The 23484-nt window shown below is 36.4% G+C and overlaps 2 protein-coding genes across 10 annotated transcripts; one reads left to right on the top strand and one right to left on the bottom strand.

The window, feature by feature from the left end:
• Positions 1-2138: 2138 nt before the first annotated feature.
• Positions 2139-9613, top strand: Tmem126a (transmembrane protein 126A). Its single transcript, XM_003468585.5, has 5 exons — positions 2139-2280; positions 3899-3991; positions 7357-7550; positions 8594-8708; positions 9375-9613. The coding sequence occupies exons 2-5, from the start codon at positions 3906-3908 to the stop codon at positions 9565-9567; spliced, it is 588 nt and encodes a 195-aa protein (XP_003468633.1). The 5' UTR covers positions 2139-2280; positions 3899-3905; the 3' UTR covers positions 9568-9613.
• Positions 9614-11245: 1632 nt separating this feature from the next.
• Positions 11246-17833, bottom strand: Crebzf (CREB/ATF bZIP transcription factor). 9 transcript variants are annotated; one of them, XM_063256372.1, is made up of 4 exons: positions 16513-17833; positions 16226-16303; positions 15878-15992; positions 11246-15155 (listed from the first exon to the last, which is right to left on the bottom strand). In XM_063256372.1, the coding sequence occupies exons 1-2, from the start codon at positions 17574-17576 to the stop codon at positions 16288-16290; spliced, it is 1080 nt and encodes a 359-aa protein (XP_063112442.1). In that variant the 5' UTR covers positions 17577-17833; the 3' UTR covers positions 11246-15155; positions 15878-15992; positions 16226-16287. The 9 variants fall into 9 exon arrangements, with proteins under 9 accessions (XP_063112442.1, XP_063112440.1, XP_063112438.1 ...); XM_063256371.1 differs by having other exon boundaries at positions 12771-13339; positions 15087-15155; positions 15878-16303; XM_063256369.1 differs by lacking the exon at positions 15878-15992 and having other exon boundaries at positions 12771-13339; positions 15087-15155; positions 16513-17832.
• Positions 17834-23484: the final 5651 nt, after the last annotated feature.

The raw sequence follows: 23484 nt of genomic DNA, 5'->3' as shown, positions 1-23484 counted from the left end.
AAACCTTGGAGAGCTGAGGAATTGAAAGGCCAAAGCATCTAGACACAGTGAGCTCAGTGTTCAAATGGCTCACAGACATTTGGAAACAGAAACAGCCAGACTACGTAGGGTTCTATATTTCATGTTAAAGACTTGAGGTTTTATTCAAAGTCCATGTGAAACTATTAAATACTTTTTAGTGGGGTATATTACAATATGATATTTAAATGTAACGTAATACCTATGGTTATCTAGGCATGGTGGTACACGCCTATAATCCCACCACCTGGGAGGCTGAGGCAGAAAGATCACTGGCAAGTTTGAGGTCAGCCTGGGCTACAATACACACACACCAACAATCAGGTGCCTCCTATGATATGGATGGGAGCAGTCACAAACTCATTAGGAATCTATGACAGGAAATGGTGACCAATATTTTACTGTTTCTTTCTTCCTTCCTTTCTTACTTTTTCTCTTTTCTTTTTTTTTTGAGATGAGGCCTTATGTAGAACAGGCTGGCCTTGAACTCACTTATGTAGCCCAGGCTGGAACTCACTGTGACCTCCTGCCTGAGCCTTCCCAGTGCTGGGACTATAGGCATGCACCACTACACCCAACTTAGCATTTCATCTCGATACTTTAATTTTTTTCTCCTATAAATTTGGTTCTCTTAAATCTAGAAACTCAGAGGCTGAGGCAAGAAGATTGAATGTTTGAGATTGGCCAGTTTAGCAAGACACTGTCTCAAAATAAAAACTATAAAAGGTCTTGAGATCAATCCTAGGTAACCCCATCCCCATCAAACAAACAAACAAAACAAAAACCAAGTGGCTTCCCTTCCTTCTCCTATATTAATATTAAATACTAGGTAAGCCCACATACTGATCATTTCAGTAAATATCTTAGTCTCTTACACTAGCCTTTCAACTGTAATACTCCCTATCTATGAAGTTTTATGTCTACACAGAATTTTAAGCTTTTAAAAAATATTATACTAAACTGCTTTTGCTAATGTATAATGGCATGCTAGAGTTGCACAGAGAGAACATTCATTAATTTCAAAATTCCCTTCAAACTATTAAAACATCAAACTAGAATTAAAAGAGGCAACGTAAGAATCAAGTCATATTATACACATGTGCCAACTCTCCACAATTAATTTCGTACTGCAAACGTACTAAAAATAACAATTTTTTTTTTTTTTTTATTGGTACCAGGGATGGAACTCAGGACTGCTTGCTTGCAAGGCAGGCGCTTATGCCGCTGAGCTAAATCCTCAGCCCCAAAATAATAAAATTTTACAATGAAAAATTATGAAATACAGTATTAGGAAACAAAGTATCCATACACACACAGTAGCATTTAAATAAGCTGGTTTTTCCGAACTTTTTCTGCATTTATTTCACAAACTTTCCTACTAGGAATAAATTAACTTTATATACAGGAAGCTGAGGGATTTAGTTCATTAACTAAAGACCTATTTAATACTACCTAAATACCTCTGAGACAGGAATTCACCTCATCTGTGAAGGTTTTCCTTTTATTTTGAATGCCTCCTTCTTCCTTGATAAAGTTCAAAGATTTTTAAAGCAATCTTGGGAAGCGTTTTTATTGGATCCTCACAACCTATATAAAATAAAATAAGTACTGTTTCCCTTCCTATTTTAAAAATGAAAAGGCTGTGGGAATGCGAACTGTCAGGAGGAGGCCCCAGGCTCCCTGTGTACAGGCTCTTGTACCACTTTAATCAAACTCTGCTATGCAATTAGCCATACAGTGGGAGATACTGAGGAATCCTCAAAACAAAGCAAAGCAAAACAAAAACAGGCTTTTGAGTTACTCAATTATATTGGAACAATCAACCCGATCATAGCTGGGCAGAGAACCTGAGCAAAGAAACAGCAGAAAAACGATGGAGCAAAGAAATCTCCGCTCTTTACCAATTTATTTTTAACCAGAGTTCACTGGGGCGGGGCGGGGGGGGGGGGGCTCTATTGACCAGGAAGTTAAGTAACGTGCCTCGGTAGGTTTTCAGATGGAAGAATCGGATTTACAATCACTCATTCTATACCTCAAAACTGCACATTTTCTACAGCCTGGGGTGAAGGACAAAACGGCTTCAGCCAAAACCAAACCTTTCCCTTTAAACGCGCCAGCCTCCCCAGGGCGGAAGTCCCAGACAGGAAGTAGCTCCTGCGGCGGAGTCACGTGTCACCTAAAGATGGCTGCACCCTGAGGAGTTGAACAAAGGTTGCAGTAAACCGTGGCATGGTGGAGGGAAAACGCGGGACCAAGTGTAAGGTAATGGTGTCCCGCAGTAAGGTGAAGTAAATCTCGCGGGGTCAAGAGGACTGGTCAAGAGGACGCTGTTTCCTGACAAAGCACGAATGAGGGAAGGGAACCTGCCACCATGGTGCAGAACAGCTCTTCCATTTCCACCCTGGAAAGGATGACCTTGTATTTAAAGAAAACCAATAGAAGGTTTTCTCGCGATTAGATTTAATCCCGGAGTTACTACCAGTTTATACAGTGACCTTGGCTAAATTTGATTTTCCTTTATTTCGCTTATCATCGCCCTCGTCTCTGACCTACCTAAACGTTAAGTGAGCTAGCTAATGCAACAACAGCAAACTTTTGAAATCTCAAGTTTGTAGCAAAGATGAGCTTGGGTGTGGTTTTTTTGAGATGGGGTCGGGCTTCCTGTGTACAGTAGTTGAAGCTGTCTTTATGTAGTCCGGGCTGGCCTCATGAATACTGGATTTACAGGCATAGGTGGCATAGCCTTTGATAGAGGTTTATTACTTAAAAAAGGGGATACGATGCCCATAGAGGCTGGCGCCAGTTGGGGTTTACTAAATTAAAGGTAACTTTTAATGGAAACATCAAATGACTATTTCACAGAACTAAGACCCTTACCAGTATGTATAGAACCTAAAAGTAGTGCTAGCCTTGGGTGGGTCATTTTAAGAAAATGATTTGTTTCTGATGTATCATATACGTTATACTGAATTTGATTATATATATATTTTTACACCCCACATACAAAAAAATTTGAGTCTTGGAGACCTCATTTTAAACCTGGGTTATACTGTTAACTTTAAGTCTAGAGATAATGGAATTTTAGTGCATTCAACATTTTCCCAATGATTGCTATATATAAAACAAGTATCCAATACATACTTGTTCATACTATAAATTAATCTTGTAGCAGGTAAATAGTGTAACCGACAAAATAAAACCTTGGAACTTTTTAACTGTTACCTGTAAATCTGTTGTCTAGTGAGCTCAATCTTTAAGCTAAAATTCATTCACTTCTCCCCTCCTGACATTTACCCCATATAGTACAGATAGACTACATGAGTGTTTTGACTACCCTAAATACTTGCCAGTACTGTAACTGAAACTCATATTTAAAGTTTAGCTAACCTATGGGTGCCTTTTGGGATTTTATTGTATTTGCCCAATTATAGTGAGGTTGAGCATATTTTTGTATTTATTGGCTTTTGACTTTTCTGTAAAGTGCCTTTTCAGACCTTTTTGTTAACTGTGCTATTACATCGCTTTTGATTTATAGCTCTGTGTGTTATGGATACTACTTTGTCACTTTCCAACATTTTCTCCCCTAGTTTCTCTATTTTGTTAATCAACACAAATTGTTTTAATAGTCTTTTATCAGTTTAGTGCTGTTCTACAACATTCAGCAAATATTCTAAATTTCTTGGAAGTTTTTGTGTTACTTTTCATGTTCTAGTTTCACTTAAGACTTTTGGGGTTTTTGTTTTGTTTGCTTTGTTTTTCTGTATTCTACATACGAATCTTTTTTTTTTTTTTTGCACATTATTTACTAAATCTGTACCTCTTTCAAAAGTATGTTGTTTCTATGTACATTATTGAAAAACAGTATTTTTACTTTTTTAAGGCTCACGATGGAAAATCATAAACCAGATGCAATCAAGGAAAACTTAATTGATATTATAGCCAGAAAGATTAAACAACTTCCAGAAACAGACAGGTAAGATGGCTTAATTAAAAAACATCTTTTACCAAGTAGATTTTTATTAACTCAATTTTAGCTAAGTAGAAGAAACATACGAAAGGGTTGGGGATTTAGCTCAGCAATGTAAGCAAGCCTGGCAAGCCCGATTTCATGAGTTCAATCCCCATTAGCAGAAAAAAAAACCCAATATCAAAAGACAATCTTTTTCTTGCTTTGATGGTGTAATGTTTTGCCCAATATTATATAGCTAATTTTGGAAGCTGAGGCAAGATGCCTTTGGACATACTAATTGTATGATTCAGTTTTTCCATTCAGCTTGGAGTAAAATGTAAATATCGTAAACCCATTTCATAACAAAATTTTAAATTATCTTTTCACTGGACACGTTGGTGCATGCCTATAATCCCAGCTGGGGCAAGAGGATCAGCCAGAGTTTGAGGCCAGCTTGGGTTACATAGTGAGTAAAAAAACAAAAACAAAAAAACTCAGTTCATTTCCATTTCTTTTGTTTTCCTCAGTACTTGCCTATCAGCATCAGGGCTAGACAGAGAATGTCAGAGAAATAAGATCATGGCTAAAGATCTTAAAATTTTATTAAAAAGAAAAATACGGAAACGTATTGATAACTGAAGACCATACAGGCAGTTATAGTACTCTTCCACACCTCCTTGCAAAGAAAACAAAAAAAAAATATCTAACTAGGTTGCATTTAAAATGAAAATATGACATCTTTAGGATGAAAATGGGCCAGCCTGGGAGAAAGGGGGGGACAGTTTCTCAAGCAGAGAGAATGGCATATGCGTGAGCCAAAGAATTTATCATATTTGAGGAAAGTGTTAGTAAATAAGGGAAGTACATAATAGAAAAAGATGACTTTCAGAAAATGTGATACAACTATAGTTATACAATGGTAGTCAGTTGCTTTGAAGTTTATATTTGGTACTTGGTGCATTTTGACATGCAAGTTTTGTCCTAGTACTTATTACTGTAATGCAAGCTAGAATTTACTGGTAATTTACTACCCTTTCCAGCCAAAAACATGTGTTGGCTATTCATCATTTTTGGACCTGGTCACATCTCCTGGAAGCAGTTAGTGACTATTATATCAAGGTACTACTGTAACTTTTCTAATAGACTTTCTAGCTCATCTTGGATTTAAGGTAGGATAAAAAAATACCAGTACAAAAATTGCCAGTTATCCTGGTGAATCAGAGGATAGAGTGCTGTTGATTTAAAATGTGTTTTGGAAGTATACTTATCTTTAGGTGTGAAAACTACACACATTTCAGTGTTGCTGTTACTTACCATCTCAACACAGAACTAAACCAAGAACAAATTAAAAACTTGGTGAGATTCTGAAAACTCTGCATCCATCACTACCTCATCACACACACAACATTTCAGTTGTTTTGTGGAGATAAATAAACCTAAAAGCAAAAAGGCCTGTTTCCAAACCAGCAAGGCAGTGAAGACCCTAAAAACTGACACAAGGAATAGAGTAGATGGCGGCAGCTTTGAAGAAAGCAGGCTGCCACTGGGTCCATCAACAAATTGAAGAGTACTGGGAAGAGTGCTGGAACTGCAAAGTTAGAATTTAGAGATAAGAAATTGCTTTCAAACACAACAGTATCCATCATCCTTGTTCTTATTTTCTCTGTTCGCATTTATTTTTTTTTTCTTGGTCTTTTTGAGACAGGGTCTTTATGCAGTTTGGGGAGGCCTTGAGCTGACTTTGTAGCCCAGGCTGGTCTTTAACTCACAAGTCCTCCCATCTCAGCCTCAGGAGTGCTGGGATTACAGGCATGAGCCACCACACCCAGCCTCATTTATCTTTTTAAGTTTGAATCCTCATGTCTTCTTGTATTATCAGATATGCATAATTACCTGATATATTCTTGAGTATGTATGAAACTTTTTATTATCAAACACTTCATTTTCTGATCTAAGTAACAATTATATGTAACTTTTTGTTAATTTTGGTCTTATATATCATGCCAAAAAGTTATGATTTTTTTCTAGTTATACAGAATTTATGTGGAAAATGGGCAGTAATGATTTTGTGCTAAAAAAAAATTAAGTTTTTTTTAGTTAAGAAATTAAATCCTGTTTGGGAAACAACACAAGTGTGCTTTTCAGGTTCCAGTTGTATTCTCTCAGGATTGGCTTCTGTCACTAGAGATAGTATGTATTTTAAGTGATTTTTAATGCTGCAGTAAATATTTTAGAGGAATGTTCAAGTTTCCCATTCCCTGAACCCCCTCTCAAAAACCACAAATCTTTCAGTTACACGGTTATTTTTTGGCAATTCTCTAAGTCCTCATCACTTTAAATGTCATGTAAAATATACACAAAGTTCTTAATCCTTTTTCTTAAACCATTTTTATAGACTTGTTACACCTTGTTTACATGTCTTCTCCAATACTCTTACTTTGAAAACTTGAAAAGATAATTTTTGTGTTTTTAGCACCAACTGTATACTGCAGGTTATTTGTTCTCCGTGAGTGAAATGACAGGTCTCATTATGAAAACCAAGTGACATGGAAGAAAAGTAATACCTTACACAATGTAGGAGGCTTAACTAGGCGTTACTAGGCAAGTTATTTTTAAGATAGTGTAAAGTTAATGAGACAGTAGTTTGGCTAGTCATGAGTAACAGATTTAAGAGATAAACTGCATTCCAGATGGCAACAAATGTGATTAAAAAAATAGGATGAAAAGTTTGAATTGGAATCAATACTTTGACTACCCAGAATGAAACAATACATAGAGCCTAGGTTCTATATTCCTACATAAACTGACTTAAAATCCCAATCTCACACTGTCTCAAAGCACTTTATTCTTTATCAATGGCTGCTGTAAAGGACCTAGGTTAAAATATCACGTAGATGTTAGTACTTCCCAAATCTCCAAATCCTGACATTAATACTTCAAGAAAGTAAAAGGAAACGGATTCCACAACACTTCTGTGGCAGCTGTTACTAAATTGAACTCATCCTTGTGTCTATTAGCAAGTTGCTTATAGATAAGAGAGAAAGCCGGACATGTAAATCAGTTGTTTTAAGGTAATACCACCTTATAATATTTTGTGCTAAAAGATAAGTACTGGGTATTACAGGAGCTCTGAAGAGAACCATCCAACTCAAAGACTCTTAGAAGCTGCTTCCTGCTACATAAAACATGTAGCAAAACCTATCACTGTATCCTGGCATGTTGACCAAATTCAGAATAAAAATCTGAATGTCAAGCAAACTCAAGGTTTTGATATTATGGAAGTATAAGTGGTAGATGTGTTAATAGTTATTTCCAAAATCCTGTTAGGTCTATAACATTTCATAGAATGTTTGTTTACCTGTAGAACAACAAGTTTTTCTCATCCACAGGAGACTACTTGAATATGGATCGGCATATATTGGACTTAATGCTGCTTTCTGTGGTCTAATAGCAAACAGTCTTTTTCGGCGTATCTTACATGTGACAAAGGCTCGTGTAGCTGCTGGCTTACCAATGACAGTGATCCCGTTTTTATCAGCAAATGCCTCTTACACAAGTTTTGTAAGTTTACCTCTGAATACAGGTAAATTCAACTTCATTATCACCAAAGAGTTTACCTTGATATATATTATTGGCAACATTAACACTTCAGGTTAAATATCTAGTAGCTATGCTATAATGCATTGTTTGGGTAAAACTAAATCTTGCTAGCTTCACTCTTATATAGTAATTGCTATTAGCAGGGTCTTAACAAGCAAGTAAGAGGTACATACACCAGCATTTCTAAATACTTCTAATTTATCTTTCTCTCAGCACTCATGGATATTTGAGTAATGAATATTTGAAAACCTTAAGCAATATTTTTGGAAAACTTGTAGCTTCCTGCCTTTTTGTTATTTTGTTGATTATGTTACAGAGAAAATCCATAAAGGGGCAAAATATTCTACTATGTAGCAAATCTCTTAAAGCACTACATGCTTACACAGCATTTTTCAAAAACCAACCATTTGTGCTGCTTCAGATATATACCTGATCACATACATACACACAAATCTTTTGACTAACACAAAAATATTAACCATGGGAATTGAAGAGGGCAGTCCATTTAAATTTTATTTTGTTAAGTGCTGCTCTAGTGTGATTAAATTATAGGTATTTTGTTTGGAGTCCCACCACTAGGATAAGAGCTTTCACAATCAAAGGAAATCTGTTGCCCAGTAACTAAACCAAGTGAAAATATTAGCCCAGGTTTGCTGATACTAACCAAGAGCAGAAAGCTAGAAGCAGTCCAGACTTTGACATTATTATACCCAAGGTCAGAATTAGAGAATTTTTTTTCCTAAAATGTCTTAAGATTTTCTTGGCAATTTTAGGTTACCCACACATAATACCTTTTTGTTTCTCCGGATGCTAGTGGTCAAACGTAGGGCCTTGCACATGGCTGAGGGTGGACTTTCAGACTGAACCCTACTCCCACCCCCTAATTGTACCTTGAATGTGACTTACAGAATTGCATTTACAGCATTGCCTAAAAGTATCTGTATTAAATGTAAGTGGATCTTGTATTTAAATCATGTTTGCTTACCTATCATGACCATAAGTTACCAGAACTAATTTATTTCTTAGGTGATTTGAATTGTGAAACCTGTATCCTGACACGGGCTGGACTGATTGGTTTAGTTTTTGGCGGTCTGTACCCTGTTTGTTTGGCTATACCTGTAAATGGTGCCTTAGCAGCCAGGTAAGACTGTGTTTTCTCATGGTGACTAAAAACCTTTAATAATATGTGACTACATAAAAGACTTAGAATTTAAAACAACCTCTAAGACAGTGAGGGTGAACCTTTTACAGGTTTCAGTGATGATAACAAATAGTCCACTGTAGCGAACATGCCATAGAATCACCACTGTTTTAAGGCAGTAGACCAGTTACTTTTTTGATTAGAAGTTTTAAAAAGCTTTTTTATTATAAGTAAACAGTTCTTCTCAAGAGATGAAAACAGTTCTAGAACCATATCACACTGGGCCTTTTAAGAGTGTAGTAGTTTAAATTACTATTCTTAATTTGCATACCGAATGCTTGCTACAAAAAATACTAGGTCTAGTGTGAAAGCTGTATTACATACAGATTTTCTGAGTTGGAGCATTTGCACTAAATCAAATTTCCATCAGAAAATGTCTAGCTATAAGCCTGCTGCTAGAAAATAATTGTTATTTTCTGTATCGTCTTTCAGCACTAAACTGGAGAAAGGTGCAACAAAACCTCAGAACTAAGATGCTGGACTGAGTAACATTACCATGAACTTTAGCTAGTTTTATCCTAAGATTTCTAGGATGAATACACTGTACATAGGTTCATCATTTGATATAAGTCTTTGATAGTGAAATATCTCAATGTTTTCTTACAGGTATCAGTCAGCCCCGCTACCAGAGAAAGGAAACATCTTAACATACTGGATTAGAGTATCCAAGCCTGTCTTTAGAAAGATGTTATTTCCCCTTTTACTTCAGACTGTGGTTGCTGCCTACCTTGGATCTACACAATATAAACTACTTATAAAGGCTCTTCAGTTACCTGAACCAGGCCTAGAAACTCACTGATTTTTTTTAACCAAATATGTATGCAGAAATAAAACAGTGAAAATAACCTATCTGTAATGTGAAAAATAAACACACACTTATAACTTAGCACATGAGATACAAAGACTACATAGGGCAACAATAGGGTAAATTCCAGTAAAAAGCTACTCACTTAAACAAGAGTAAAGACGGGGTATAGTCTGGTAGAGTGCTTGCCTGGCATGCATGAGGCCCTGGGTTCAATCCCCTCTCTCCCCCCAAAAAACGAGCACACTTCTCTATAGTTTGCTCAACACTGTCTTTTCTACCCTGCTTGTGCCACTTTGCTTCAGGCACTGAGTTTGGTCTGTAACACAAAAGGAAAAAACTACGACTTCACTGACTTCACAAAACCAGACAGAAAGGAAAAAGACCTGTCAATACAGCAATTGTACATCATATTTTCAGTTCAGGGTTTACATAGATTTCACAAGAAATCAACCCAGTCTCATTTGAAGGTTCCAAATATCTGGGGATAGTTCTTCAGAATCACCAGACTTGAGCCTTTTTTCAACATATGATGCTAGGTACTAATGTCTAGGTACTAAACGCTTAGTGCTCTCACTAGTAACCTCATCAGAGGCTGGTATTACATACTAAGTTGCTAACATAGCATGACAGATCAAGCACTAACAGCCGTATCCCTTGTGGTGTTCCTGTTTTACTTTCTAAAACATACTATGGATTCATTTCTTTAGATCATTTAAATTTCTGAAGTGATCTGCTGTATCCTTTCCAAACATTTCTCATCCATTTCTTTTCCTAACAGCATCCAAATCAGCCTTGTCCAAAAGTACTTTTTCTGACAGAAACGTTTTGTAGCTAGTCAGTGTTAGTCACTAGCGATTATAGGTTTTGAGCAACTGCAGAGAGGATACACAGTTACACTGTCAAGACAGTACACTGGTCTAGAAAGGCCAGTCACCACAGACAAGTACAAAGCAAAACTTTATGTATTATCCTAGGTCATATTCCTAACTTCATCTTACCTAGTCCTCAAATAACAGTGATTTAAGTAATATTATGCTGTACATACATATATTCTATACAGCAGAATTTTAAAAAGGCAGCTTTGCAAGTGAAATAGCTTTTTGCCTCTTTAACAGTGCTGCCTGATTTAAAGTTCAAGTAAAATAAATTTAGTTTTTCTGAAAACAGATTTTTTCAATAACATATTTGCTACACCAAACCAGTATGTGCATAAAGATACTCTTTTTAATTTATAGTCATGGGTGATTTTTTTTCTTGCTTTACTTACAATTTCCCAGTTTTTCTATAATGTATTGGCTCTTACAACTGAGGAAAAAAATATGCAAGCTAACATACCAAAATAAAAGGCTCTGATTCAAAGTTGTCTATTTTTGTTATATTCTGTTGAATTCTATTCATTACATTTTTGAAAATCCCTTCAAAAATAAATCCAAATTACTGATTTGGACTCCTTAAGAATACATGATATAGTCAACTTACATTAACTGAAAACCCAATGGTATCACTAAGCTGTTTGAAATAGTCCCAAAATATTTACTCCCTAGCATACCATCTGTAAATGAGTATAAGCATTTCTGTAGCTAAAAAGATTCCTAACATCTGTTCTCTGCTACATGTTTCTTAAATCATCTTTTCAAATTCATAGAAATGGGCAACTTGAACAATAAAACAGCTTTGATCTGTTTACTACTGATCACAAAAAAAATTTTTTGTCACAAGGCAGCAAATCTATGACAATATGAACCTGCTCTGAGGTGCATTACAACGCAGTCATTTATAGCTAAGACCTAAAGAACACTACCTCAATCAGAAAAATATTTTATATTCCAGTTGTCACAGTAGATAAGCCCAGTCTTTTACAGTTCACTTTTAATTATATAAGGTCTAAAGGGGGGGGGGTTAATAACTGATACAGTAAAGTATTTTGTTACTCTTAAATTGTAGTATACTAAGAGCAGAGGGGTCCAGGGAATTGACCTCAGTGGAAATACATGGAAGAGAATTTACAAGCACATTCTGGGCTACTAATTCAAATTGTTACAATTACAGGATTACACAATTTTCTAAACATAAGTAGTGACTAGATTTTTAAATTAGTTCCTGTGGAAACTGAGCAAAATATTTTCAAGTAATTTTAGGTCAACAAAAACTACAGGGTATTAAGAGTGGCTGAAAGAATGTTGCGCCTACAGATAAAGGTACTAAAATTCAAATATATGAAAAGTGTGCTGGCCAAACCAAATGTTCTTCAACATTTCTTTTTTTTTTTTATCTTTCTCGTTTTTTTTACCGGTACTGAGGATCGAACTCATGACTGCCTGCTTGCAAGGCAGGCACTTATGCCGCTGAGCTAAATCCCCAGCCCCTCTTTTCAACATTTCTAATGGAAAGTCTTCCCTTTTTGATTTCTGACTTCGGTGGTAACTCAATAAAAAGGTAAAAATGTAAAACATTTAGAATGGTCTCAAAGTTTATATTGATAATTTGGGAAAAAATAAACATTACCTATCAAGACTAACAAATTAGCTTAAAAATTTGACTAAATTAGTCAGATCTTCATCTATAACTTCAAAATGCTCAAGTAGATAGCCACATATTGAAAAGACAACCACTAATCTATTCATAGTATTTGTGAACAAAAGTATAGTGGTAGAACTGGCCGTACTGTGGATGCATCAGTATAAGCTACTGGGGGGATGCTCTTGGCTGCCTGGCTTTAATGCACTGAGTATGTTCACATTATAGGAAACTGGACTTTTAATTTTGATTACCATATAAGACCAACTATACAGTTATTGTGAAGTCCTACATTCCCTTTTCTATCACCTACACAATTCCCAGGCAAGTGAGTAAAATAAAATGACTCAGTCTAGACCAGGGCAAAAAATATTAACATCCAACAAAAATGAAATAATCCAAAGTCTTGAGGTTTTTTCATATTTGTAATAAACCACAAAAAGTTTCAATAAAACCATATTCCATGAAAAAACCCACTCCCATCATCTAGAATGATGGCCCTCAGATAACACTATAAAACTTTTGATATATAAACTAGTACATCATTTAATCTCAAAGTCAATTATTCAAATGCCTCAGGATCTACACAGCCTAGGTGTTAACCTAAATTGTAATTAACTACTTATACATTTTATTACAACCAGCTTTTTCAAAGGATGTACAGACAAATCAATGCATCTTTTGAAAGACTGTTCTTTATAGTTAAGGACTTTACATTAACTTTTATATTCTCAGCAAGGTGTCTGTCTGTCCTCCAAATCAGCTTTTACGTTCCAGGAAATAAATACAAACTCATATGCTTTGTGATCACTGACGGCCTATTTATGTAACTCTAGTCCACTAAATGTAATTCCATAGAATGTGTTCTTGATAATGTCAAGAATCTATGATTTCTTGATGAAATACTATAATTCTCTTCTCCATTGGTACAAGTTTTAAAAGATATGCAAAGAACTGAATATCACTCCCATGAAAGACAAAAAAAGTATAATTTTGTTCCAAAAATTAACTTAGTTTCATGTATTTCTATTAAGTCTTTCAAGCATTCCAGAGAATCTTTTCATATCTCCATTTCTGGAAAGTAAAATCAATATAGAAGTAATTTGGGAACTTGAAAAATGGCATTCATATTTTTCAGCAGATGCCAAATTTTTGACCGACATGGCTCCCACAATTACTTTGTTACCATCAGTCCAGTCAGTTAACAGGTTGTAGGAAAAGATTCGTTTTTGCAGATACTGCTAAGCTGTTCAAAGAGAAGAGAGAGAAATTAATTTAGTGATTATAAAATGAACAAATATTTAAAATATTTCGAACACTTTGTTGGATATATCAGAGGAGTGACTATATTTTTTAAGAAGTGTTATTTTTAATTAACTCTGATCAAGGAAGTGCAGAAACAGTTAAGTTGGTATGAAATAGTAGGTCAACATGTTGTGTTAGTTCAATTAATGTATGAATTCCTGCCACCATAGGAAGACAAGTATTACAAAACCTGTGTTTCTAGTTCTGTTGTCATTTAACCAAAGAGGCACAATTACCCAAAAGGAAAAGGTCCCCCAAATACTAAATTGTTTTCAACCATTAAATAGAACCAAACCTGAACATTTCAAAAACAATCTACTTTATATTCCAGAAATCTCTTAATCCAAATACTAATCATTTAGAACACACTTTTCTGAAAATAGTAAGACAACAGTTTCATATTAATCATAACTTTTTAATTAACAAGTAGTGAATAGGACACTTTAAAAGATTCTGTTTACTACATACTGAAATAAACATCTGTTGTAAATTCAGAAACCCAAACATTTACAGTAAGATGTGCTAACACATAAATATGACTGGATTAACCCCTGATAGGTCCTAAATACATGCAATTACCATGTAAAAACAAGACCATGAGTTGATGTAAAAAATGACAAATTCACTAAGTCACCAAAACTAAAAAAGAAATAATGAAATGGAAACTGAGAGGAGACAGTTAATAAAACAAGAAACCTAACAAAGCAGCTTTAAAAACAGGTGGTAATCTTACCAGTTTTGAAAGTTCTTAAATCATCTATTTCCCCAAGTTGTCATTTATAAAATGACATTCTAAAATCTATACTTGGAATTTCAAAACATTCCAATTCAGAAAGCTTTGACTACAGTTTCTCCTTAGCCTTGAAATTTAAATAATGCAGGAAAAGCATTGGTATCAGGAAGAAAATATTCTACGGGAATGGTATAATTTTTAGATAAACAAACTTACTGCTTTCAGACTTTTTTAAGACCCACAGCATTAACAACAGTAATTTTTCCTATTTTTACCCATTATTTTCCAATGTCATATTAGAGATGAATAAATTCTTTGAGCCCATAACTGAAAGATCAACAAACCCAGTTTTATTATGACACCATATTTTTGTCATTGGTACTGCACAAAATTATATACAAAGAAATATATACAAAAATGTTCAAGTATTAGTTGAATTTCAATTCAAGGCTTCTGTTTCAAAAAGCTACATTTAACATATTTCATAAAGATAGCACAAATTAGTCATTTCAAATAATTCTTCCAACTACTTTTGGTTTTTATGTATATATATATATAATTCAGTAGGCACTAAAAATCCATGCAGCTGCATTGTGAGGGGCTTGCTCTTGCCCTTAGGTATAAGAAAGTTCATCACACTCCAGGTTGTGAGTTTGACTATTACCCATTCATGCTCAAGTGCAGTAGATGATTTCACAAAATATGCTGTGATGCACTGGAAACCAGAGACCAATTTAGGTCTCAAGTTGTATTATCTAGCAACAAAACATTTACAGTTGTGCAAGAACAAAGATTCCATTTCCATAACCAAACAACAACAAACTAAAACATCTTATGGTGTAAGATAACTTAGATCTTTGGACTGCTGGAAAATACTTTTCAATTACGAACATTTTAAAAATAAAAGACAGCAGAAGCCCTGATATTACCTCTTTTTCCTCATTTCTTATACTACCTTTTAAAATAAAGCAGGAAATGTGGCCAGCAGCTGGTCCCGTCTCTTCTGCCCCAACAGCTGTATCCACTTTAGCACAAAGAAAAACAAGGATGCTAAATACGTATATACTTTATCAAACAGTGATGTTTCACAAAGAATTTCTTAATGCCCCTTATAATGAAGGACATTATAATTTATACAAGTGGACAATAGTTAAAAGTACTGCAACGGAAGAATATGTTCCATGTTTGGAAAAAATAACATCATTCCATTAAGTGGCAGAACCACTCAACTTTAAAAAAAAGTATTTTAAATAAGGAACATACATTTAAAATACAGTGAATTAAGATTCTTTGTGAAGCCTCACTTTACACGTTTTCATTCACATTTCACAATCTTCAGTATCTAATCATACATACATAAATTTAAGCTATAATGTCAATACAACATAAAAAAGTATCCAACAATTTATATGAGTGATAGGGTAATCACTGTGCTGGTCCTCAAAGAAACATTTCATTAGCATCCTTCCTCCAATTAACTAAAATACAAGAGTCTGATAGGTAAATCTGCAATTTTTCTAATAGTGAGATATTAAAATCTGTTACTTGAAGAGATTGTATTTTTGTATCTTCTACTGAAAACTAAAAAAACATTCTTGAATATTTAAGAGATTTCTGTCATCTCCAGCAAAATAACTGTTACATTTTGCATTTCTTAAATACTCATTGTCAACCTCTGAAAAGTTGCTCTAAAATTGGAATTCCAATTTGCACCTTGTACAACTCGGAACTTCCATTCAACTTCACCTGTTTCACTGTCTCCAAACTGTATCGCTATAAGCAGGTTTCAGTGTACAGTTGGAACCGATGTCATCCAAGGCCATGTCCACACTGGGTACAGAAGAGCTAGGTACACGCAAGTCTGAACAAGGGGACACATTAACAGCTATTTCAACCAGAAGCAGCATCTTAAATACATTATTGACCAGCACAAGTCTGTTTCCAGGGTGGACAGGGCCCAAATTAAGATTCCCCTCCCGCCTTTCAAAAAAGAAAAAAAAAAAAAAATCACACACACACACAAATTGAGATGTTGCCCATTAAAGTAGACTAAGCAGCAGAGCATGAGCGTTACGTGAAGAGATGGATCCTTACCAGGTTGTGAGGCGGGAACGACTGTTCTGTAACCCCTACAACGGAGCCTGGCAGGAAGGAAATCACCTAAAAAAGAAACTGTCAGAGAGATTTAATAGTCACAGGTTATCATTAGGAGCTGGTTACAGTGTCACATTCATGCTTTTAGCTAAACACTTAAAGATTCAATATTACTTTTTTCCTCCTCTGAAATGTGTCCAGTGAAGATGTCCCACTAAAGTGTTTTACATGGTGTTAGGGAGTTGAAAGGGGTAAACGCGGATAAAGAGCAGATTACTTGACCCTACATTTTAAGAGACGACGACGCCTTCCGAGCGCATGCCGAGCAGAACTCCACCGACACCTTATCCTTATCCACATGAAGACACACTCCTCCTGCCGACGACTCGTCCTCTTCCAGCAGGTCCTGCTGCTGCTTTCCTACAGGCAGGGCGTAGTCATGGTCACCGGCGGGCGAGTCTCTGAAGAGCGAGGTGGTCAGCCGCAGTCCCACGCCGCTCAGCCGGCTCAGCAGGCGAGCCAGTCCAGTCTCGTTGGCTAGGACCGCCCGTAGATAGCGACTCTCCTCCTGCAGTGCCTGGACGCGCCTGCCCAGCTCCCGATTCTCGGCTCGCAGCTCCTGGTTCTCGGCTGCCAGACCCCGAACGCGACTCTCCAAGCCCATCACGTATTCCTTCTTCTTTAGCCGATTAAGACGGGCTGCGGCCGCCGCCGCCTTCCGGGGACTCTTTGTTGCCGCCTGAGTGCTGTCGCTGCCGCTGCCGCCACTGTTGCTTCCTCCAGGAGACTTTCTCCGCCTCTTTTCCCCGCTGCCACTGTCACTGCCGCTGCCGCAGCCTCCGATACCGTTTAACAGCCTCTGCAGCAGGTCAGAAAAGCGCTGCATCTCAGCCGCAGCGGCCTCGTCGTCGTCGTCCCCTCTCCAAAGACCGCCGCTATCTGAGCCGCCACCAGACGAGGAGAGAGGCCCTGGCGAGCTGAGCCCGGGCTCCAAGTGCCAGTCCGGCTGCCGAGGGTCTAGCAGATCGGCCAGTTCCAGCCCAGACAAAAAGTCCATGTCCTCCGTCTCCTCCCCGGGGACGCCGACGATCGCCTCCTCCTCCATCTCCTCAGGCGAGGGCGCGCGCACAGCCTCGCCGCCGCGCCCCCACCTCCCGGCCTCCGCCTCGCCCTCGTCGCCGCGCGGCTGCTCGCAACCGGGAGACCCGGCAGCCGCCGTGTCCTCCTCCCCAGGTGCAGCGGTCGTCCGGTCCAGGGGGAGCGAGCAGGGGGCGGCCGGCGCCGGGCTCTCGCTGCGGGGCGGGGACTCGCGGCCTGAGGCTGCCAGCAGCTGGGTCAGGCTGTGCCTCATGGAGCCCAGCTGCGGGCCCAGGCAGGCCCCGACCCAAAGACCGGGCCTCGCGGGCCCCAGGAACCCCAGGCCCCAGCGCTAGCGGCTGGGGCGCAGGTCGGCCGCGACGAAAAGTGGGGCAAGGGCTGAGCCGTCTAGCTCTGCTGGTAGACCCCCCGCGCCGGGGCGCGGGGGAGGGATAGAAGAACAGAACAGCTAAGCCCAGCGATGACTCGACCGCACCGCCCAGACAACGGCCGAGCCGGAAGTTAGTCGCTGTAGCGACCCCGCCCACCGCGTTTCGCGCTCCACCAGGTTGCGGTATCGCGAGAGTTTATAGTGCCTTGGAGCCTCAGTTAATTCCAGTTTTCTGATGATGTCATAGTAACAGCGGCCGCACAATAAACCCCGACTGACCCCTGGCAACGCTGCGCAGTTCGGTAATGCTACCCTATACAAGCTCAACGTTTTGCCATATTTTGCTTATCTTTATATGAATAGTTGTGAATACTTTTTCTTTGCTAAACATTCCTAAATTGCAGATCACATACCTTAAAATATTTCAGTATGTCTCTAATAAAAATACGCCTGTCCATAAGCAAATGCTACTATGAAGTACTAAGAAAATTAGCATTTATTAATATAGTATATTTCCCTGGGCTGTATTCAGATGTTCTCAGTCTTTCTCAAAGCCCTTTTGAATGTACCTTATTGCATTTGTTTTGGGTTTTGGGTTTGGTTTGCATTTCTCAAACTAGTACGTTCTCTCCACTTTTTAATTTTTCTTCATACTGACTTTTGAAGCGACCAAGGCAGCTAAAAATACACCATATTCTAGATTTTTTAACTGTTTTCAAAAATCTTACTTTTCGAGCTCCACGAGGATTTGAGATTTGCAGTATTTATAAGTACATTAAAATGAAATGTATTGGTAGCGAAACAAAGCAATTCATGTACTTAAAAAGTCCAATAAGAATGTAAATGAAATAGCAAGGTAAGGAATTCAGAAAGAGAAAAATGTTAGCATTGGAATACAATGGACACAATATCTTACACAATTATTCTAGTTAGGCACAAAATAGATTAAACTTCCTGGTACTCCAAACAAAATAAAAAAGAAACAAAATTTCCTTTTCTGTCATGTAACCTGTATATAAATTCTTAAACTACTGTCCTACTTTTTTAGATGTTAAACCTCTAAGATACTGAATAATGCAGCAGATACTTTCAACAATAGTTGGTTTTATATTGCTGTTTCTTAAGAGCTGGAATACAGCTACCAGGAAAGCTGGACACTGAAAGATGCCAAGTATTCAGAAAAGTGCTTGGCACACCATAAGCTTCAAGAAATATTTGTTGCATGCATGCATGAATGAATGAATGTGTACAGTTTTTGGATGAAGGTGTAGCTCAACTGAAAGAAAATCCTGCAAGGGGGAAAATAAATGAAAGCCTTCCATGTCTTAACTTTTGCATTAGGAAAGTTTTTGCTACAGTAAAACAGCAAAGTGATACAAGTATTCCTGGTCTGCCTTGAAAACAGCTGTTTTGCATGCCCGGAACTGCATTTTCTCCAAAGGCATAACTCAACATTATGATTTATTTTTTCTGTATTATAATCTTACAGTTTAAGTATACATGGCTTAAAAGCCTCTCCAGTTTAAGAGATATGCAGAAAACCAAAAACTAAGTTTTTTAAAATGGTGTCTCAAAGAAAAAACAGTTGAAGCAAGAGTAAACTTGAATGAAATATTCCTCTTCCACCTCACCTTTCCTCTCTTTCCTTTTCCTCCTGCTCATTCTCTCCTTCATAGCTACTTCATCTTTTTCTGGTTATAATCACTGTAAAAAAAAAACTTAGATTATGCAGAAATGAATAATTAGTTATTATTCACAACCTACCCCAAATAGCCATTATTAAAATGTTAGTATGTTAGTTTTTCTATGTATAGACACACATTGGTTTATTTTATTTCTTTGAAGTCTCATTTGCAATGAACAAATTGTGGACATTTCCACACAGATAAATATAGATCTGTGTGTGTATTTTGTTTCGTTCTTTTGAGAGAGGCTCTTGCTTTGTGTAACTCAGACTGGCCTTGAATTTACCATGCTGTCCAGGCCAAGCTAGAACATATTTTCCTTCTACTTCATTCTCCAGGGTTCTAGGATTATAGTCATGCACTGCCGTGCCCACTTCTCCTTGTGCGTTTTTAGTGGTTATCTAGAATTACATTTCATGAACTTTCCAACTTTTTAAAAAAATCAATTCTAATACTCTAATACTAGGAATGCTAGAGGTGATGTTTTGGGTAAACAGGCGGGATTTGTATTTGCCAAGTTCCTTTTGCTTTTTTTTTGTCTATCCTGGGTAGCACTCCTGTGTTGGGTTAACAATCCATTTAATAAGAGTATTAATAAAGAATCTTGTCTTATTAAATTGTTAATAATCAAGTGTATGTTTGATTTAAGCTCCTGCAGGGAGAATGACTTCTTGTTACTAATATTAACATTATTTCTTCTATATAGTTACAGATTAATCCAATTGTTAGTCAGGGGAATTGGGATTAGGGATTATGTGGTTTGTTGAGCTTGAACACTTTCTTAATTGATAGCTGCTTTTAGGCCAACTATGGTGGTTGTGTTTGTTTACCCACTGTTGAAGATTGTTTCCTTACTTTAAAGAGCTGTCCCTCTTTAAAATAAGTTTTAAGTTTTCATTAGATTTGGAAATATTTTAGGAAAATATTTTTAGGAAAAAAAGCTGAATTAAAATTCTTATTTGGATAACCAGCTATCACCAAACTCGGTTGGCTTTTCACCTCTACTTCAGAATCTTCCATTTTGCCACATAGATGAGTTTTCTCTGCTAACTGTTTGGAAGTAGCTCTTTTGGTTTCAGTTGGTTGACTTCAGTTCACTTTGCCAAGTCGATTCTAGTTAACTCATTATACAAGAGGTGGTAGGGGTAATCTATGCCTTTTTTTTTTTACTATTTAATTTTATCTTTCATCTTTCCTTTGCGGTACTCTCTATAACAGCAGAAAAAAGATTTTATCTCCTATACTTTTTAAGGTAAATGCTTTGTTTTATAGTTAGTGTGATAGTTGTGGTTAGTAGGATTTTGGGGCTAGAAGGAGTTCAAAATGGTCATTGGTAGTTTAAATCTTCCGGGCGTAGGCTTTGTTTTAAGCTACACTTTGTTTCCAAGCACACTTTGTATTAAATATTTTAGTATTAACTATATGCTTTTGTACAAGTATCTTGGTTCACTTTTCTAAAATAACTTTCCTGGAATAAAGTATTAGTAGAATTTGTGTGTAGAATTTTTATACATAAACTGTTATTACCTCTCACCAATGATGTAGACTATATTTAGTTTCCCACCTACCTACTCAATGACAGTAGATTTATTCTTTTTAAATGTTTCCATCTAAAAATAAAAATATGCTTTTTGTGAATTTGATTTTTTTTTTTTTTTTTGGAAAATAGAGTAATTTCCATGTGGTCAATTCACTTTTTATGTGAATGGCATTTTTATTTCTTTATCTACCTTTTTGGGGGTTTTTTTGGTAAAGCAAAATGTTTTTTAAGAAGATATTTTGCCGGGGCTGGAGGTTTAGCTCAGCGGCATAAGCACCTGCCTTGCAAGCAGGCGGTCGTGATTTCGATCCCCGGTACCGATAAAAAGGAAAAAGACCAAAAAAAAAAGAAGATATTTTGCCTTTTTCCTTCTTGATTTACCAAAACTCTTCTCATTATAAGGATAACATCCAAAACTTTTTGTCCATTTTACTATGTACTAGAAGTGTTTATTAAAGCTGCTAGTTTTAATAGACAATAATTTCTAAATAGTTAATATATCAAAATTATCTTCATGACTTACTGCTTGATTTTAAACTATTTAAAAGCATGATTAGCATAAATACTGATATTTTTCTATGTAGCACTTTCTGTATTTTTAGCACAGGATACGACTGTATGCCAAGTCTTTGAAAAAAAGTAGTAAGGCAATATAAGAACTCTGTAAGCTTCATTATTTTATTGTGAAACTAAAAGTATATAACCCTGTACACTGTAGAGGCACAGCTCCCCATAGTCAAGTAAAGATTATGCAAAACTTGATCCATCTCAAACATTTTTATTAAACTGTATTTATCTAGAATTGCAAGACAAACCTTAGGAAAAAAGATTTACTCAGCTATTTTACACACACACACACAGTCTACTTTGAATTAGATCTTATAATAGGCCATTGTGAATATAAAGATAATCAAAGGTAAAGTTTTCAAGAAGCAAATGTCATAGTAAAAAAAATAAAATGAATAAGAAAATATTAACTAATAAAAAGCTATACAGAACGAACTTCTTTTTTGTGTGTTTGTTTTTGTGTTTTGTTTGGGGGAAGGGTCACTGTTCATGCTGGCCTTGAGCTCACTGCGATCTTCTTGCCTCAGCCTCCCAAGTGCTAGGATTACAGGTGTGGGCCACCACATCCTGCCTATACAGATTTAGAAACAAATCTATGGTTCTTTTAGATTGGATGGGTCAATGGGGTATTTGAGGAGAAAATATTTAAACTAAAATCCTAATCCCCAATTCTGTCTTCAGATGACAAAAACGTGGTTGGAAGAGTGGACAAGAAGAGAAATTATGTGGGATGTCTTAGTATATATGTTAATTGCAACTAAATAAATGCTATGTTTACAAATACACAGCATTTTATTGGAACTCTGAAGAAAACCATGTTTCTAGCAGGCGTGTAATACAAACATAAACTAATGTAAGATGTATAGAGAGTCGTTGATATTTTCTCTCTTGAGCTTTCCTTGCTTTTCCTTAATATATGTAACAGTTTTTCTCCATATAAGATTTTAAATTCTTTAACCATAGATTTTTTTTCTACTCCAGAAGAGCATTATCTCATTCTCTGAAACATGCACGTGTACATTTTTCAGTTGAGACACCAGAAGACAGTGCCTATGGTGTATACATGGATTAGGAGAATGTTGTCACTTGAGATTGATGGAAAGGATAAATTATAGAGTTAAATAGTGCCCTCTCAAGAGAAGATCATCAAAGACAGCATAACTTTACCTTGATTCCTGAATTTTAGCCTATAGAACAATGACAGTGTATTTCAGTTGTTTTAAGCTACCTAGGTTTGGATCATTTTTTTAAAGAAACAAAATGGTACGAAATTTCAAAATAAGATTGTAGGAGAATAACAATGGTTAGTGCATTGCATATTATTTTCAAAGTAGATGCTACTATTACAAGCTATAGGTTTGAAAAATTGATCAAACAATTTAGACACACTTTTCAATGAACTAGTATCAATACTAGTATTAGTATAACTGTCTTAACTGGTTTTTTTGTGTATATACATATACATATATATTTTTTTTTCCTTTTCTCTTCCTTCAGTTATTGGTATTTTGTTTCAGCAGCCACACAAAAAAATTGAGATGAGGAGAGGCTGACCAAATATACTGACTTTCATTGGTTTAGAGCGATATTTTCAATTTGAATTTAACATTAAATGACTTATTTAACTTTTTTAGTATCTACATTTACACTCTGAAAATATTTTCCCTTAGCAATATTAATATAAATATTTTTGTTTTTGTCTAATACCTAAAAGGCATAATACCAACATTACCACTAATAAAACAAGTGAAATTTACTAAGATTTCTTTGTAGTTCTAATTAACCTCAACATATATTCCATTAAGGATATTCATTGAAAATAACTGTTTCCTAAAGTTGTTTGGAGAATTCTTTTCTCTGTATTGTTACACCAATGTGAATTTCATGCAATGCCCTCATCTCAGTTACTGAAGGTTTTAGCTTTCTGGTTTACTCTCTATCCTAGTTATACCTTTTCAAAGATCAACCAGTTAATGACACTCAAAATTTGAATCTAGGC

This window comes from Cavia porcellus, unplaced genomic scaffold (genome assembly GCF_034190915.1).
Source record: "Cavia porcellus strain 051 isolate PalLab524CR breed Dunkin Hartley unplaced genomic scaffold, mCavPor4.1 scaffold_9, whole genome shotgun sequence".
Lineage (NCBI taxonomy): Eukaryota > Metazoa > Chordata > Mammalia > Rodentia > Caviidae > Cavia > Cavia porcellus.
The sequence above is the reverse complement of the archived record's forward strand: the minus strand, read 5'-3'. Positions and strand labels throughout refer to the sequence as shown.